General features: G+C 40.9%; 1 protein-coding gene across 7 annotated transcripts in view; it reads left to right on the forward strand.

Moving 5' to 3' along the window:
* Mllt3 (MLLT3 super elongation complex subunit) overlaps positions 1 to 16,139 on the forward strand; it is a 334,605-nt gene that overhangs the window by 274,204 nt on the left and 44,262 nt on the right. For 6 of the 7 annotated variants that reach the window (XM_087183848.1, XM_087183849.1, XM_087183852.1 and 3 more), the window contains one exon: positions 5,815 to 14,549. The exons of the other annotated variant lie outside the window; for it this stretch is intronic. In XM_087183848.1, the coding sequence (XP_087039974.1) occupies positions 5,815 to 5,946 (132 nt within the window). In that variant the 3' untranslated portion in view covers positions 5,947 to 14,549. Of the gene's footprint in view, positions 1 to 5,814; positions 14,550 to 16,139 lie in introns of those variants that run through there. 7 annotated transcript variants of the gene reach the window in all.

Here is a 16,139-nt window from a genome sequence, read left to right on the forward strand (position 1 = left end):
CTTTGGCCTTTTGCCTTGTAATGCAGCTGAGGCTTATGATTATGATACCATGATGCATATCCTGTCACGGTTTACTGCTTAATTAATTCCCATTGTAAAACATAGCACTATTGAGGACTAATGTTATTCTCCACCTTGAGGACTGCTCATCTCATGGAATGCATTCCACAAAGTGGACATCTTCTCTGCCATGCAGACTTTAACACTGGAAGCCAAATGCCTGGTGGGCCCAGAATGGCATCCGTGGTCTTTTCCTGTTAAATGCATCCCTGTCCAAAAATCTGGTCTGAGAATTTTATGTGGCTCACAAAAAGTATTTGGCAGCATTGTTTTACTCTGGAGGCATGCTTTTCTGGCACTCAGCATTTAGTTGAATGAACAGAAAGCAATGGCTCGGGAGAGCTTCAGAGTCACTTTTCATAGTGTGAAAATATAGTATGAAAACACGCAGCTGAAACAAAAGAAGTGAGTGTCTAGAACTGATTGATAATTTGATTCCACATGTTCCACATTTCTTTGTGAAGTGAGGTTGAGTGTTTCTAACCTTCCCAGCAGGGAGCGTGGATCTACATCCTAGTCTGGAAGAAAAAGAATGCTGAGAAAAACTAGGGCTTCTTTAGACAACAGTTAATCAATTTAGGTACCAGCAATTATTCTTTTAGAATTCTCTTTGGGGATTGAGTTGGAGTATTTCTCCTAAACAATACCGAGACTTACTCAACCTGGGAAGTGTTCTGCTGAAAATGACTTCTTCCATCCTGGAATTACTTGTCACGTCTTTACATCTGTGCAGTAGCACCTGTGGCTGCCTCCTCACCCAAGGCAGGCACAAGTTTTCCTGTGGGGGATAAGGCTTCCTTGCCTACAGACAAGACTGTCCTGCCGGACTGACTCTGCTCTATGCATAAGCAGTTAAAGTAAAGCTTGTTCAAGACCTCTGACTCAGTAAAGAGGTAGCTTTGGATGGAAAGAACCCTGGTATTTTAAAATATAGTCCGACGAAAAGTCATGTGTTTACCTTTTTATAATTAAAAATCAGGGTTAAGGGAAGGAGCCACAGATTAACAAGTGGATCTTCTCTTGTTTAAAATAAAACAACCAACAACCTGTGCAGTACCCCTTAAAAGGCTGACATGGCAGGAAATAATCCATCATGTGTGTTTTCACAACAGCCATCATCTGAAGAATGAGTCACAGAGTGTGCACGTTCTTCCCTTTCCACTACCCATGTGTAACCTGTACCCTTGTGTACTTTATTTTATTTTTTCTTAAAATTCTGAGTTTTTAAAATATATTACCAAATAGTTGGCTTTGTCAAAGAACAGATTTAACAATTTAGTGTAAAGATCCTACCTGGCCCTGTTCTGTGACTCTAGAATCATGCAACTCTTCGTTCCTTAAAATAGAATATTCTGATAGGCTACACAGAAGAGCTTCGTTTCATATACAGAGAAAGCTGAGAAAACAAAAATCAGAAACAGAACAAAAATATCAGTGACTTCAGAGTTCGTTTCCTAATAAGATGAAGGACAGGGAGGCAAAACGATAGAAAACTGGTTACTTATGGTTACTTTTTATGAGAATTCGAGGATATAAAGATCAGAGCATAGGGAAGTTTGTTGTCATCTTAGGAGCTTTTCATCTGCAGTTGCTCTTTTACTATTTCCGATGAGCACTATGACTGATAGTGCACCACAGTGAGCCACGCTGCATCAGCAGAGAGGGTTTTCCTAGGGAGAGGCAGAGTGAGGACAGGTGGGGCGTTTTCTGGCCTTGTGGCTGGCGTCATTGGAATAAAGTGACAATGCTGTGTTGCGATGTTCTAGCTATCCTGGAAAGGAATGTGCGTTTATTTTTCTGTAGGCGCTTTTACTTAATTGAGGACACAGATACATGCTCTAATAATTCAAATCATTAATGCTGCTCCCTTTGGCAAATGGTCCCAAGCTCCCCACTTGTGGCACTGCTACTTCTTCAAGACTCCCCATCTACCTTGATATATTCTTTCAGGTTCTCATAACAACGCAGGGCTCATTTAGTTAGATTTACCACGTTGCTTCTGGATCTCCATGCATCTGTGGCTGCAGGCAGGGTGGGTGTTCTGCTGGTGGAGGAAGCAGGAGGCCGGGCTGGACGCCCAGAAACCTACAAGAGTTACCATGCAGATGAGGTGGCTGGGTTGGATTTCCTTGTGGGCAGAAGTGTTTATTTGCTTTAAAATTAAGTGGCTTTTTTCTAGAAAGAACTTTTATTGCCCAGCTTCTATTTATTGTTAAGTAATTGGTGAGCAGCTATATTGAGCCATAGAAAGTTATTTTCTTAAAAGGCTAAGTTCCCTGTCGTTTTAGGAAAATGGAGAGCTCTATTTTTGTTACCTCCAAATTTCAGGTTTACCTGTCATTTCAACTGCTCACCTTCATCTATTCTCCTTCTTCCCCTCTCTCTGAAAACTTTTATTATAATTATTTAAAACAATTCAAGTAGGTCTTTTTGGAGTTTCAGTTTCTGTTCTTGCTTCATTTGCTTTAGTGTCAATCAAACAGCTAAGAGTCACCCTGAGCAGGAAGCAGCAGCACCAAGTCTGATCATCTATGTGCTACCTCCCTGGTAATTAAGGATAAGTTTATATTTATAGTATATGGTAATTATAATCATGGCACCCTGATCTATATAGCAATTTATAGTTTATAAAGAAGCTTTATTTACCATATCTTATTTGATCTGCTGCACTACCTTACATGATTAGAGCATGTATTATCCCCCATCTTACATAAAAGAAACTGAGGCTCAGATGTTATAGTCCAATGCTATCCAAATAGTGAGCAGAGTCAAAATTTGATATGCCAAATTCAGGACTGTATTCTGAATGCTTTGTCACTTACCTCTGGCCAGCTGGTTGGGGAGCTGTCTACTTGGCATTTTCTCTGTTGTATAAATTTGAAATTACAGTAGCTCTGAAGAAGGTAATTTGTTTCTATTTTGAAATTTACAGGCCCATAGCATTTGTATATAATGTAGCAAAAAAGATAATTTACTCAGGAAAGTAGTTTGAATTCAGTCAGTGTTAAATAATATATATGTGATTACCACGAAAGGTTTGTATCTGTGGACATAGCTGTGTGGGTTTTTTTGTTTGTTTTGTGGTTTTTGGGGGGTTTTTTTGGTACTGGGGATCGAACTCGGGCCCTTGCGCTTGCAAGGCAGGTGGCGAAACCACTGAGCTAAATCCCTGGCCTTAGCTGTGTGTTTTTACTTCAGAATTATATGGTGATTTATTCAAAACTTTAAAACTATAAACTAAGAAAAACAAATCAGTGCCCATTTTAAGTCTTGCATTAATGGTAAGATTTTGTTTGCTGCATTCCTACCTGAATGATGTGTCCCTTCTAGCAATCCCTGGATGCAAGCATCCGAACCCTGAGCACAGCTGTTTAGGCAAGTAAGGCTCCCCTTTCCTTTCCTCTTCATCATATAACAGCAGGCCTAGAGGTGGGTGATCTGTGGTCAGTTTGGTGGCTTAGAAGGTGCTACCAAGGACACGGTCATGTCCTTCTGCTCTGCCATCTTCCACATGCTGCGTTACTCTTGATGTGAATGTGGCTGCTGCACTCCCAGGGTTGCATATGCACTAGGCAGAAGGCAGAGGCAAAGGGGGGCGGGTGCTAACTGCCCATCACCTTTCCAGCAATTTTCCTGAAATCTTGGGGACTTCTGGCAAATAAATTACAAATAGCAATGTCTGCTGACAAGTGGGTCTGAGGAGGCAAGCTTTTCAGCTGAGCATGTTGCCTCTCTTAGAGTCAGGCTTCTGTTGGCGAAGAAGAAAGGATAAATGGGCATTAGGTCATCAGTTTGCAGTGTCTGTCATGGTTCTGCAACTAACTTTCTGACTTACTTTATTATTAAAGCCATCATTATATCTCAAAAGTAATGCCAGAAATTGGATAAGGCAATAACAGCTCAATCTGGAGTTTCACAATTAATTGGATTAAGACTCTGTATGTCTTTTATGCTTCTGTGGAAGTAAAAAAATACATCAGAGGGCTGGAGATTTAGCTCAGTGGTTCTGCCACCTGCCTGGCAAGTGCAAGGGCCCGAGTTTGATCCCCGGTACCAAAAAAAACATCAGGAATGGAAAGCATCTTTTTTCTAAAGAGCTACTGGCCCATAGGCAGTAGTTTGTAGATGCTTCAAGGAAAATTAATCGTCACAAGAGAAAATTAAAAGCTTCAGTTCTTCTCTTTTTCACCATGGCATTAAATAACCTAAAATGTCATTGAATTAACCATAGGCTAAGTAATTAAAATTATTTTTAGGATTACTGAAACTAAAGAGATTTAGAAACAAGTTATAGAAGGGAAATAACAGGGGAAAATAAGAAGTGGAAGTTTGCGTAGTGTCCATGCTGTGCAAATATTCTTTCTCTTGTCCTGGTGCTGATTGCCACCGCCCCCCACCCCCAGCTCAACCAGTTAGTTCTCTGGGCTCTTCTATGCCCACAGCACATCTTTGTGGACACACACTGTCAAGCGCAGCATCCATTTGTGGTAAGATTATTAGTAACAGGAATGGAAAGACATGTTGTACAATGAAAAAATGTGTCCAACCAGTAATTACCATTCTTAATATTGAAATTTCAGATGGATTCCCTCTAAAGCCAGGGAAAGAGGACAGTACCTGTCACCATTACCATTTAGCACGCCACTTTTCTGTAGGCTGAACCAGTATAGTAAGAAGTGAAGTTTAACTATTCCAAATGAGGAGATACAGATATCTTTTCTTTTTCTACATAAAATGTATCTCCCCAAAATACCCAAGAGAATCAACATGGTGTTAAGTAATTAACTAATGCCACCTTAGTGAACACAATTCTAAGTAATGGATAAATGTTTATATTCATTTTTGTGGAAGTATAACAAGGTGCATAGCTAGATGCATTTTCACAAAGCGGAAGCAGCTTCTGTGATCAGCTCCTGGCTCCTGCAGCAGAACAGCCATAGTGCCCCACAGGCGCCTCCGGCCCCATCAGTTATGTGCATGTCTGCACAAGGTTTCTGTTTAATCTCTGTGTGTTTTCCTGTATTCTGAATTTTCAATAATTACATAATTAGAAAAATGATGTTTTTTGTATACTTGTGTTCTTTTTTAAGAGGAGTTTTGTTATTTCTATGCTGGCATTTTCTTAAATCTATTAAGTATAGTCACTGTTGAGTCAGTCACTAATTTTTTTTTTTTTTTTGGTACCGGGAATTGAACTTGGGTCCTTCTGCTTGTGAGGCAGGCGGCAGAATCACTGAGCTAAATCTCCAGCCCAGTCACTAATTTTTATAAAGCAGTCTTGAAATTTTTTATCTCCCCTAACCACCTAAGTAAAATACTCTGTTGATGACTTGAAAGCAATAATTTTGCAAAAGGGAGGGGGACAAAGAAATGAGGGAGGAGAGTAGGAGGGAAGGAGAAGGGAATAAAAAGATAACTCAGGTATAGTATGAACATACACCAACTCCCTATGATGAATGCATTCATTATGTACTGTAAACATGCAGTAATTTAAAAATAAGAATGTTAAGAAGAAAGCATGAAGCAGTTTATATAGGGTATGCAGTGTGGGACTGGTGAGTGCTTCTACTTAAGAATTTTTCTGTGACCTTCTCTTTCAATTGCCAGGTTGGCAGGAGACAGTTTGGAGCTATTGATACTGTGGGACCTCTGCTATAAGTGATATTTGTCACTTGGTTCCATATCTGACCCCCTTCATCTCTGCCTTTTGCTGCCTATTGCTTATTGCCCAAACTTTCTCCTTTACTCCTTCAGATTGTGAACCTTATAGAAGAAACTGGACACTTTCATATCACAAACACAACATTTGATTTCGATCTTTGCTCACTGGACAAAACTACAGTCCGTAAACTACAGAGTTACCTGGAAACATCTGGAACATCCTGAGGATACAACAACTGGATGCATCAAAAACTATTGTTTTTGGTTTTTTTTTTTTTTTTTTGGTTGTGATTTTTTGTTGTTTATATGAAAACACTCAGAATGATGCAACCAAAAGAGAAAAAGTAAAAATCAAACAACTCTCAGCTTTATTTTTCTTCAAAGCCAGTCATCATCTCTTGATAAAGGAGAGGGTAAGCAAACCAGCCTCAGCGGACCACTCTTCTCTCCAAGGAAATCCTGGGAAGAGTTAGCCTGGATAGCCTTGAAAACAAAGCAGACAAAACACAGGAACACTTAGAGAATGTGTACGGGATCATGTGTCTCTCTCTCTGGTGTAGTTCATTCCACAGGACGAATGCATATTCAACACACTGCCTTATTATGTAACTGATCTATTTATTATCGCATACAGATATTTTAAAGTCTTTGAGGGAATGACACCGCCAGACGTCAAAATACTTGGTCCCGTGGATGCTCTATCAATGCAGCACCCTCGCCGTCCCACGCCCAGTGACCTTACTCTACACCGTGCCACTCTCCGCCAACTTCTTACAAGTCCTTGAGTGTGTCACAGTCTGTATTTTCCACCTTCTGTTTTTCCAGGTCCAGGACACAAATTATCAACTGGGGGAGGGGGGACCAAATAGGCACCTTGATTTTCTTCTTCTTTGTGGTCTTTTTCTCCTGAAAGTTGGGGCCCAGTCCTTGGCTGTCTCCATGTAATGATCTTGGACCATGGTAGAAAATGCACCAAATAGGATCATATGAATTGCTGTCTAGCCTTAGTCAATAAACCTGTAGGACTTCTAACAAAAGTGTACCTGTAAATGTCCTGAATCCAGCATTGTTAAGCTGTCATCAACAGTCTTGTGTCTGTTTTACTGTTATAATATTAAGTAAATATGGAAGTAAAAGCATTCCACAGGATCATCATTTTAAAAAAGGAATTCAAGTCCTATTTTCTAAAGACAGTAGAAATTAATTCAGATCTATTTATTAATAAGAGTTTCAGATCTCTGCAGCTGCCAGTGTGGGACTCATCTTTATCTTAAACCAGGAACCAGAGGCTTTTGTTTGTTTAAATATGATTCTCTTAAACTTTTGTATTCAAGAAATTAAAATCCTCTTTTGGGGATAATTCTTGGTTATTCTGCCATCACAGACTATGTTTTAACTTATAGATTGGTGGTTCGATACCTGTTAGACACTTGCTAATGTTTCCAGAAGGACTTCCTGTATTGGTGAAAGTAAAGATGATTGGGGAGGGAGGACGATTTTTGTTCTTATTGTACCCTTGTTTTGACACTAGAAATCTGTCCTGTGGCATGCAAGACAAAGCAAATTATTTTTAAAAGAAAAAAGATAACCAAAGTACTTTGGTGTCATTATTCTACCCTCTCCATTCAATGAGAAGTGAAATGAAAAGTGAGAACAGCTATCTTCCAAGGTTTTCTAGGAACTCAACTGGAAAGAAAAGAAATGAAGAAGTACTTCTGGATCCAAGTGTCCATTACAGGATCGGCCTTAACATCTCTGAGCTCATGGCCAGTGCCTCCCTCGAGTGTTCCATGCCAGGCGCTGGCCCCTCACGCAGAGGTTAACTAGTGTCCGTGCAGAAAACATCTTTCCAGACCCACCCGTTCTTTGGGGCAGTAATGTAAATGCAGATTGATAATGAAGTGATTTCTGCATTTTAAAAAGGGGATTTTTTTACACTGTTTCTTTCTATCCAAAGAAACTATTTTTTTCCTTTAAAAAATTATAATACAGCCATGCTCCTTGTAATTTACTTCTCTGAAGTGTCCTCCCAGAGGACAAGTGTGCTTTTCCAAGAATGTTATGACTCTTTATGATGATTGGCATGAACCGTACTTGAAGCATTTGTTGTATAGTCAACTTCTTAATGTGCAATTACAGAGATACTTTGCAAGTCATTTTGGACATTAGGTGACTGATTAATTGTGTGATTTTAGTTGTGTTTTTATTTTTAACTTTACACGTAAAAGGGGAAGGCAATGTTTGTATGAAAATGTTTGTAAAAATTCAAAACTCATTTAAATTTTCTAATTGCTAATCCACATATTCTCCCTACACCAGAAATTTGTGTGGTTTAACTAATATATCTCTGTAGTTTAACTAGAGTCATGCATATGTAGTTTGGGCTATTTTTATTTTTGTAACTAAATTGTATGGCAAAATCTATGATTTGGAAATATGGATTATTTTTTTGTTCCTTAAATTACCAAGAAACTGAGTCAGATAAGAAATGAGCAAAAAAGCAAAAATCAGAAGGGCAGCTATTATAATGATAAACTTTAGACATGAAAATTAGTTAACAATGTAGAGATCTTCAGAATACCATAAAATCTAAGTTTGTACATTGATAACAAAATTTAGAAAAACTTCCCTATCTGTTTCTCACCCAGATCCAAAATTAGTTTCCCATAAAATTCTGATTGGGTAGGAGTCACGTTGGTGATTTTGAAGTGGTGGTACCCTTGCTGTCGACATCTAATCTTTAAATACAGAAGTAATAAATCTCCCATCAGTTAATCTCAAGGAGTTAAAATATTTCTCTTAATGTACCCCACTCAGTTCTGCCACATTTGTATACACTTGGCTTTGAAACCTGTTAAGAATTCTTTTGACACGTGTACACTAACAGTGGCTTTGGTTTTTTTAAGCACAAAGGGGAAATGTCAGGGTTTAATTTCTTTGGGGTGTGTGTGTGTGTGTGTGTGTGTGTATGTGTAAATAGGTGTTTCAAATAAAATTAATTGGGTAAATGTGAGTATGGCTTGAACCAGCCAGAGTATGGCAAACTGTCTTTAAATTTCTCCCCTGTGATTTGAGGGGAAATTGTATGTGTAGAACTCCCCCTGCCTTATAAATTAGCATTTGCTTCAGTTTTGCAGCAGAATATATTTGAAAGGATATACCAGGATATATTTCTTAGGATATACCAGTCATTAACCACAAAAATGTTTGTAGCTATTTCGTATCCCCCATGATCTGCCCCCTCTTTTTATGTAGACAAATAGGCCTGTGGATCCATGCTTGCATGTTGTGTCAGAGCTGGAAAGAACAAAAACTACAGATCAGGAGACAAGAACCTGAGTAACAAGCCTCAAAAGAGAATGTCCTAAACGTTTTAAAATTGCTAAGGAAATCTCTGAATAATTGCTCACCTTTGTGTGGAAAGGGCCAATAGAATTGGCTTTCTTCCTCTAAAAAGTGTTTTCCACAAAAAGATTTTGCTGATATCTTTTACAAAACCAACTAATCATTAAAAAATTAGGCCTAACCTCCGATTTACCATTTCAAGCCCCACGAATGTAGTTAGCATACCTGTTTTAAGAGAGACTTTACTCCTACATGTGTTAACTCTGTGTAAATGGAGTTGGGTGTTCAGTGTTGGAAACAGTCAGTGTCTGTGTTTGGTGGCTTGTGTTCATTTTTCTCACTGTGGAAATGATCATTTCTGGAGTCATTTTCTGTATTCCTTTCCACCTTTAGCATTTTGTGTACTAATGCTATGTACTGCTTCTATATTTATATATATATACACACACACACATATACATACATATATTATCAAAGTAATCTTGCTTTGGACTGTCGCTCTGAAACTTTGACTATGATGTAGAGATTACCACAGCTGCAGTGAATGTTGAGGTGTGGATTCCCATGGTTTAGGTTAGTCTGGGGCTGGAAGTCTATATGTTTTGACCTCTTCTGTTTTATATGATGCTTTTTATTATGTAGGGACTGCCATCCCTAAATATTCCTTGTAAAGATACTTTGAAGAAGTCAATTTAAAAGGGAGACAAAGCCACCATTGTCTGTAAACTGTAAATATGTATTTTGGCACTTGTACTCCGGTATTCTGAAAACAATAATGATGGAAATGCTGACAGACCCTTAATGGTGACCAGCGCTACCATGCAGTGCAAAAATAAATTAAGTAAAAATGTATTCTCAAGATTAACAGTGCAAGGCCAATACGTTTTATAAATCTGTCAGTATCTCTTTAATGGAGTGTGTATGTGTATTTATGTTGAAAGATACCATGTGTATGTGTCTGTGTACATTCTTTTATGTGAACTACAAGACACATAAGATGTATTTCCTTTCTCTAAAAACCATGTTGAAATGAAGGTACAGATTGACAGAAATAGGTTTTTTACTTAGATCCATACCTAATCTATTATGGGTCAATTTTTTTTTTTTTTTAGACAATGTATAGTCTTACTGATTTGTTTGACTGGTTTGGCTTCATTTTACATACAGGAAAAATAAGCCCTCAGCTTTTTCTCACGAACCATCACTGTTCCTACAGAAGAAGGAAGGGAGAGCTCTGAGGCATCTGGGGACAGGACAGTGTATCTCAAGCTGAGGGCCAAGTCCCTGCTCCTTTGTCTTGGGTTCCCAGTGCTAGCACCATTTTCTGTATCTAAGGCCAGTATTTTTGGAAAGCTCTGAACAAATTGAGCAAGAAATGCTGAGACACATTCTTGGAATGAACTGGGTTATTTGTGCATGATACTTTTTCACCTATTCCTTTGGAAGGTTTTCCTCATAAACTAAACAATGTGCTACAACTAGGCAGTTGATCTTACAAAGAGCCAGCATTTGCTTCAGTACCAGGAAATGCTACCTTGATTAGAAAGGAAGGAGAAAGACTGCGATGATAATGAGAATAAAGTCCTTTGAGTTTGGCAAACAAGGAATCAGCTGTGATACTCTACTTCATAGTAAAGAGGCTTGCATTACATTTGAGAAACACTTTTCCCTTTGTTCTGGCTAACAAGCCACTTTGGAAGTGATGGTGGGCTGCCTAATCCCTTACCAACTAGCAAGCAGCCCAGGTGTGGATGCATCAGTCTCAGACAGGCTGGAGGGGTGGTAAAACTTTCCAGTGACCACGCTTGAATTGTACTAACCCTTTGCTTGTTTCAGCCAAGATGTTCACTGGTTTATTGGAAATTGTGGCCTTGCACCCTCTCCACTGGAGAACAGTCCAGATAGCATCATGGGCCTGCTGAAGACAATGTGGGTACCCCAGGGCCCTCTCATGGGCAGTACATTCCGCCCAGTGGTCTTAGGCATTTGTCCCACTGTCTCAGAGCAATGTCCCCACGTGGATATTCAGGGAAACCCAGAGAGGGGTGGCAGATCAAGGCCCAGTACCTAGAGCTTCTCAGTTGCAGATTCAGAGACAAACTCCCAAACTAATGCTCTTGTTTCTTTCCGATTGGCAGAGCAGCTGTGGTTGTTTTATTGGTTTCCTTGGCCAGAGTGTTGCCCAAATAGATAATACCAAGCACATTTCAGTGTTTATTTTCTCTACCAGGTGATGGTACCCACATTTCCTGTTCATGTGCTCCCCTTCTTTAAAGGCATTTCCTACCTTTTGCAAAGGTCGTTAAATTGCCCTTGGCTCTCAGCTTTGCCTCCTGGTCTTAATTTCTCTTTAAAGAAAGTTAACCCATATGTTTCCCAGGAGCTGGCTAGGCCAACACGAGGCCACAACTAGAATCATACCAGTGATTAGAAGTGGGCCCCATGGCTATTGAATAATAACAGCAGAAGCAGTCCTGAGTGGAGGTTCCTCAGTGCACTTCTGGAGTGCAGGCCACTGCTGCAGCCCTGGGCGGTCTGCGCACAGTCAGTGGGTGTGAGCACAGAGAAAGAAGGGCCGTGCTGACAGGGCCATTTGCTCATTTCCCTCGAAGTCACGTCTCTGACCATGTGCCACCCCCACTGAGAAGTTCTGAAGTTTCAGAAGGGTAGAAAGGATAAATCCAGGCCATTAAAAGAAAATAAAGCTATTGAAAAGATAAAACAAGTGAGTCGCTCTAACAGGGCCGTCTGTGCAAGCAATAAGGTTGAAACCCTGACGCAGATTTCCTGGCCGAGCAGCATTCCTCGCACATGTGGTTTGTGTATTGTCTGGGTGGGTGGTCTGGGAGAGGGGCTAAGCCCTGGCAAGATGGCCCAGTTCTGAGCAGTGGAGATAGGCTTGGGACAGGCTCCCCCTGGAGCTCTGCAGTCCCTAAGACATAAAGAGGCTTTCCTTCTGCTTTGTTGCAGAAGGGGAAGTCTTATCTTGGCGAATTCATGTAAGTGTGTGTCTGTGTTGTGCACAGAATCCATCAAAGGGGAGGAGTGTGACCCTGTGAATGTGTCTAAGACCCCCTCACCCTCATCCCAGCCCTGGAGGGGATATGGGGTGAATGTAAATACCCTCCACTTGTTCTTCCCTGTCCCTTGGTCCTAGGCACCCACAGACATCTTTTGAAAGCTCAGCTGTTAGATAACACCTCAATCCAGCAGGAGAGGAAGCAGTATGAATGTATACACACATTCTGATACAGTCCAAGACAGAAGCCAAAGGAAGGTGGCCGCCTCCCCCTCCCAATCCAAAGCACATTTATGTGAGTGAGAGAAGTCCTTCCTAAAGTGGGAGACTTGCTCGGGGGACTGTCACTTGGAAAACTACTTTGGACAGATGTGCATCATGCCAGCGCAGATGCAAAGAAGGTTGCTTCATGAATGGCCCTTCGAACTATTAGGTTTTACAGTTTCCATTTTAACTTTCAACCACTGAGAGTTGAGAGGGATGAATCACTGTTTTCCAAACTATATTTGATTGTTTTCAGGTTTATGCTCTGTCTCCCCCACTAGAGCCACAGCTCCTTGAGGGCCCAGACGTCATTTGTGGCTTTTTCTCCAAGGCCTGGAAGAATCCCAGACAGAGTTCCTGCTGTTGATCACATGAAAATGTGGGAGTGTTTTGTGGAACACCAAGCCTTGATATTTCATGAGGAAAAAAGGTTTTGTTTAAGTTGGGAAGAACTGCTCAGTCTATGACTTTCTTGGAAACTGGTGTGCTAACCCATTAAGTCCCCAGGGAGCCACTGAACTTGTTAACGTGAATGCAGTGTTGCCAAAATTGTGTATAACACAATTTACGTAGGTTAATAATAGATGTTTTGCTTTTAAGAAAAAAATTCCTCAAAATAATTTCATAGTATATTTATTCTTTAAGTGGTCGTGGTTCAGAGAAGGACAACACAGCCTCTGATATCCTCAGAAGAAGTTTTCTGGGTTAGGTGACCATTTAACCTACTGTCCAAACTGGATGTGTGTGAGTGTGTGAGTGTGTGTGTGTGTGTGTGTGTGTGTTACTGGAGCTCAAGCCCAGGAGTACTCTATCTCCAGCCTTTTTAAAATTTTGCAACAGGGTCTCACCAAGTTGTCCAAACTAGCCTTAAATGTGTGATCTTCCTGCCTCAGCCTCCCAAGAAGCTGGAATTACAGGCCCCTGGAATTTTTTGAAAATAAAGTAGGCCACTAATGCTAACTGTCCCAAGACCACACGAGTAAACCACAGCTATCTTTGGCAGACAAGGACACGATTGCCCTAGTTTCAAGGAAAACATTGTGACATGCTAAGTGGAATGTCTATCCTCAGGTTTTTCTGTCACTTTGGCTTGTATATGATAAAAGAGTTACTCGGGCTTCAAGGGAAGAAAATAACTTTCCCATCCATTGCTGAAAATCCCTGTAACAAAGACTAATGAAAAAAGCATGACAAATTTACTTCAGTTTTATGTGACATGGGACCCTTCAGAAATGACCCATAGACCCAAGGAAAACTTTTTAGCTTAGATTTGTGAAGAATGGACGGTTACATAGAAGTGGAAATGACCCATAAAAATAATCCATAGAGCCAGGGAAAACTTTTTAGCTTAGATTTGTAAAGAATGGACAGTTACATAGACGTGGGATTGGACAGAAGAGGGTGTTTGACCTAATGACTGAACTGAGGGGACGTAGGGAGGCCCTTCACTCAGACTCCTCTTGGCCTCGGTGTGTGGCAGGACCCTGGAGTGAGGGAACTAAGATATACTTCCAGATAGGTCAGAGAATTGATTTTTACCTGCTATGGAAAAATGGCAAGGGGAAAGTCCAAGTGACCTTTTTGCTACTGTAGTTTCTCAATTTTCTGCACTTTGGAACACTCAGTATGCCAGAGGCATTTTGGGGGTATCGTCTGAGCCCCAATACGAGGCTTCTTATGATGAGAGAAAATGTCTCCCCCATATCAGGTGGCCTGCAGGGTGCCAGGCTTAAAGGACATTTGGTGCTGCTGAAGAGCTCGGGTGAGGTCTTATCTGGCAAACCCCCACTCCCCACCCTATGCCAGCTGTTATTTGGGTGAGTGAAGGGGGCCACCCACAGGCGAGGAGGACCCACTCTGTTTTGGATTCCTGAGCCTGTTGCCTGTGGAGTTTGCAAAGATTTTCCTCTACCCAGCACCTTTGCTTGAGATGTTACCGCTTCATTGTCACTGCTGAAAGTCACGGCTCCAGCCTCTGCTGTGTCCTGGTAGTTGTATGGAGTTATTTGCTCAGTAGGTTCCGTCAGTGTTAGAGTATGTTCCAGAATTTTCTTGCTCTCCATTCTGCCTCCTGATACCCTTTGAGATTTTAGTGGCTCCTACTTACATGGGCACAGTTCTAGTGTAGAACAAATGCTCAAAATATATTGAACTGATTAACAAATGTCTGCAAATAAATCCTTCCTTGGCTTGCAAGTAAGTTGCTACAAGGGTGACAGTTGCCTCTTTTCTCCAAAATATGCTCCTTATTTTGCTGTTGTATTAAAGACTGTACAATGTGGTGAGAAAAATCACAGGCACTGGAATCAGAAAACCTTGGTTTTGAATCCCAGATCTGCCACTCCAAACCCTGAAACTTCAAAAATAAACTTTGCTATGCCTCGGTTTTATTTGTGAAATGGGATTAGCAATGAACCTCTGCTTTAAGGTGGTTGTAAAGAGTAGGTGTCTGTGGTGCATTTAGCCCACTGTGCCTAGTCCACAGTAGTGTTCAGTAAAGGCATTTTCATTTTATTATGCTAGTAAAGTGTGGTGAGAGCCCTCTGTATGCTTGGTGGAGAAATTTGCTGATGTGTTGAATTGCCCTGGTGCTGTTTGCCATCCAACCTTAAGTGTCATCTTGTGGCATATTCACCCCGCTGCTAGCCGTGGTCCTTGTCCTTCCTCACTTGCACATTATTGTGAGGCACTGGCCAGCTGTTTAACTGCTGCTCTTCCAAAGCTGTTTTTTAGTCAAGGGTAAAGAAAAGGAGCCAGAATCAAAACACCACAATTCTTAGGTCTCAGAATGAGGTCACATAAAACTAGGAGCAATTGGCAGTGGATGGGTTCGGTTGCTAGGGATAAAGTTGGAAAAGCTGAGGGTGTGGGTTCAGTTCTGGTTCCGGTGCCTTAGGAACCCACTGATTTGACCCCTGCATGGCTAAAAGCTTTCCAGTCCTGCACAACCGTGTCCTAAATGACTGTCCTGGGCCACAAGAAAGACACCATGAGAGCATGCTCTTCAAAGCATAACTCAGTGACACCTTCTAGAAGGGAAGGCTTCTGCATTATTGGTCATCACAGGCATCATTCCACAACTGTGGCTTCCCACTGTGGTAAATATGATTTAGGTGGAAGCCATTCTCTCCATAATGTTGGCCATTTCACCTACAGGAAGCCCAGCTTGTGATCTTGGTTAACCAGACAGTCTACGTATTTATTATGTACAAGACCTTATAATAGTATCACGTTTTCTTTAGCTAGACACATATACCATACAGAAATCACCACTGTCATCGTCCGTGATTTGATTTATAGAAAGAAGCTCAGTTAACTAATTTCAGCATTGTACTCTTCAGGGTCACACTAGCGTTTTCATGGGATACCGTTGGCCACATGCCTTTGTAGAGGATACTATTGTAGCTCTTCATTATGTGAAATACAAAGAAATGCTTCCTTACATGCTATGCAATGTGATCAAGTAATATGGTTAGTGCTGCTGCCGAGTGCTCTCCAACCAAAAGGCGAGGATCTCCAATACCAGAAGGTTTTTTCAAAACCTTAGTAGCAGTGTGTGACAAGGTTCAGCTTGTCCAGTGGGGTCATTCAGTCATGAACTACAGCTGGGAAGAGGCATTTACAGTGTTCCATAAATGATGGATCAGGAACAATACATTAACACGGAGTTTTGTTTCAAACTGCCAGAAGGTGCTACAGAACACAGACAGTGTTAAACTCTATGGTGCTACTGCAGTGACACGCAGATGGTTTGCAAGTGGTTTGAATGGTCTTGTAATGGTTGAGAATC

This window comes from Heterocephalus glaber, unplaced genomic scaffold (assembly GCF_053883595.1).
Source record: "Heterocephalus glaber isolate CG9 unplaced genomic scaffold, H.glaber_assembly_v1.0 deba00001481, whole genome shotgun sequence".
NCBI classification, from domain to species: domain Eukaryota; kingdom Metazoa; phylum Chordata; class Mammalia; order Rodentia; family Bathyergidae; genus Heterocephalus; species Heterocephalus glaber.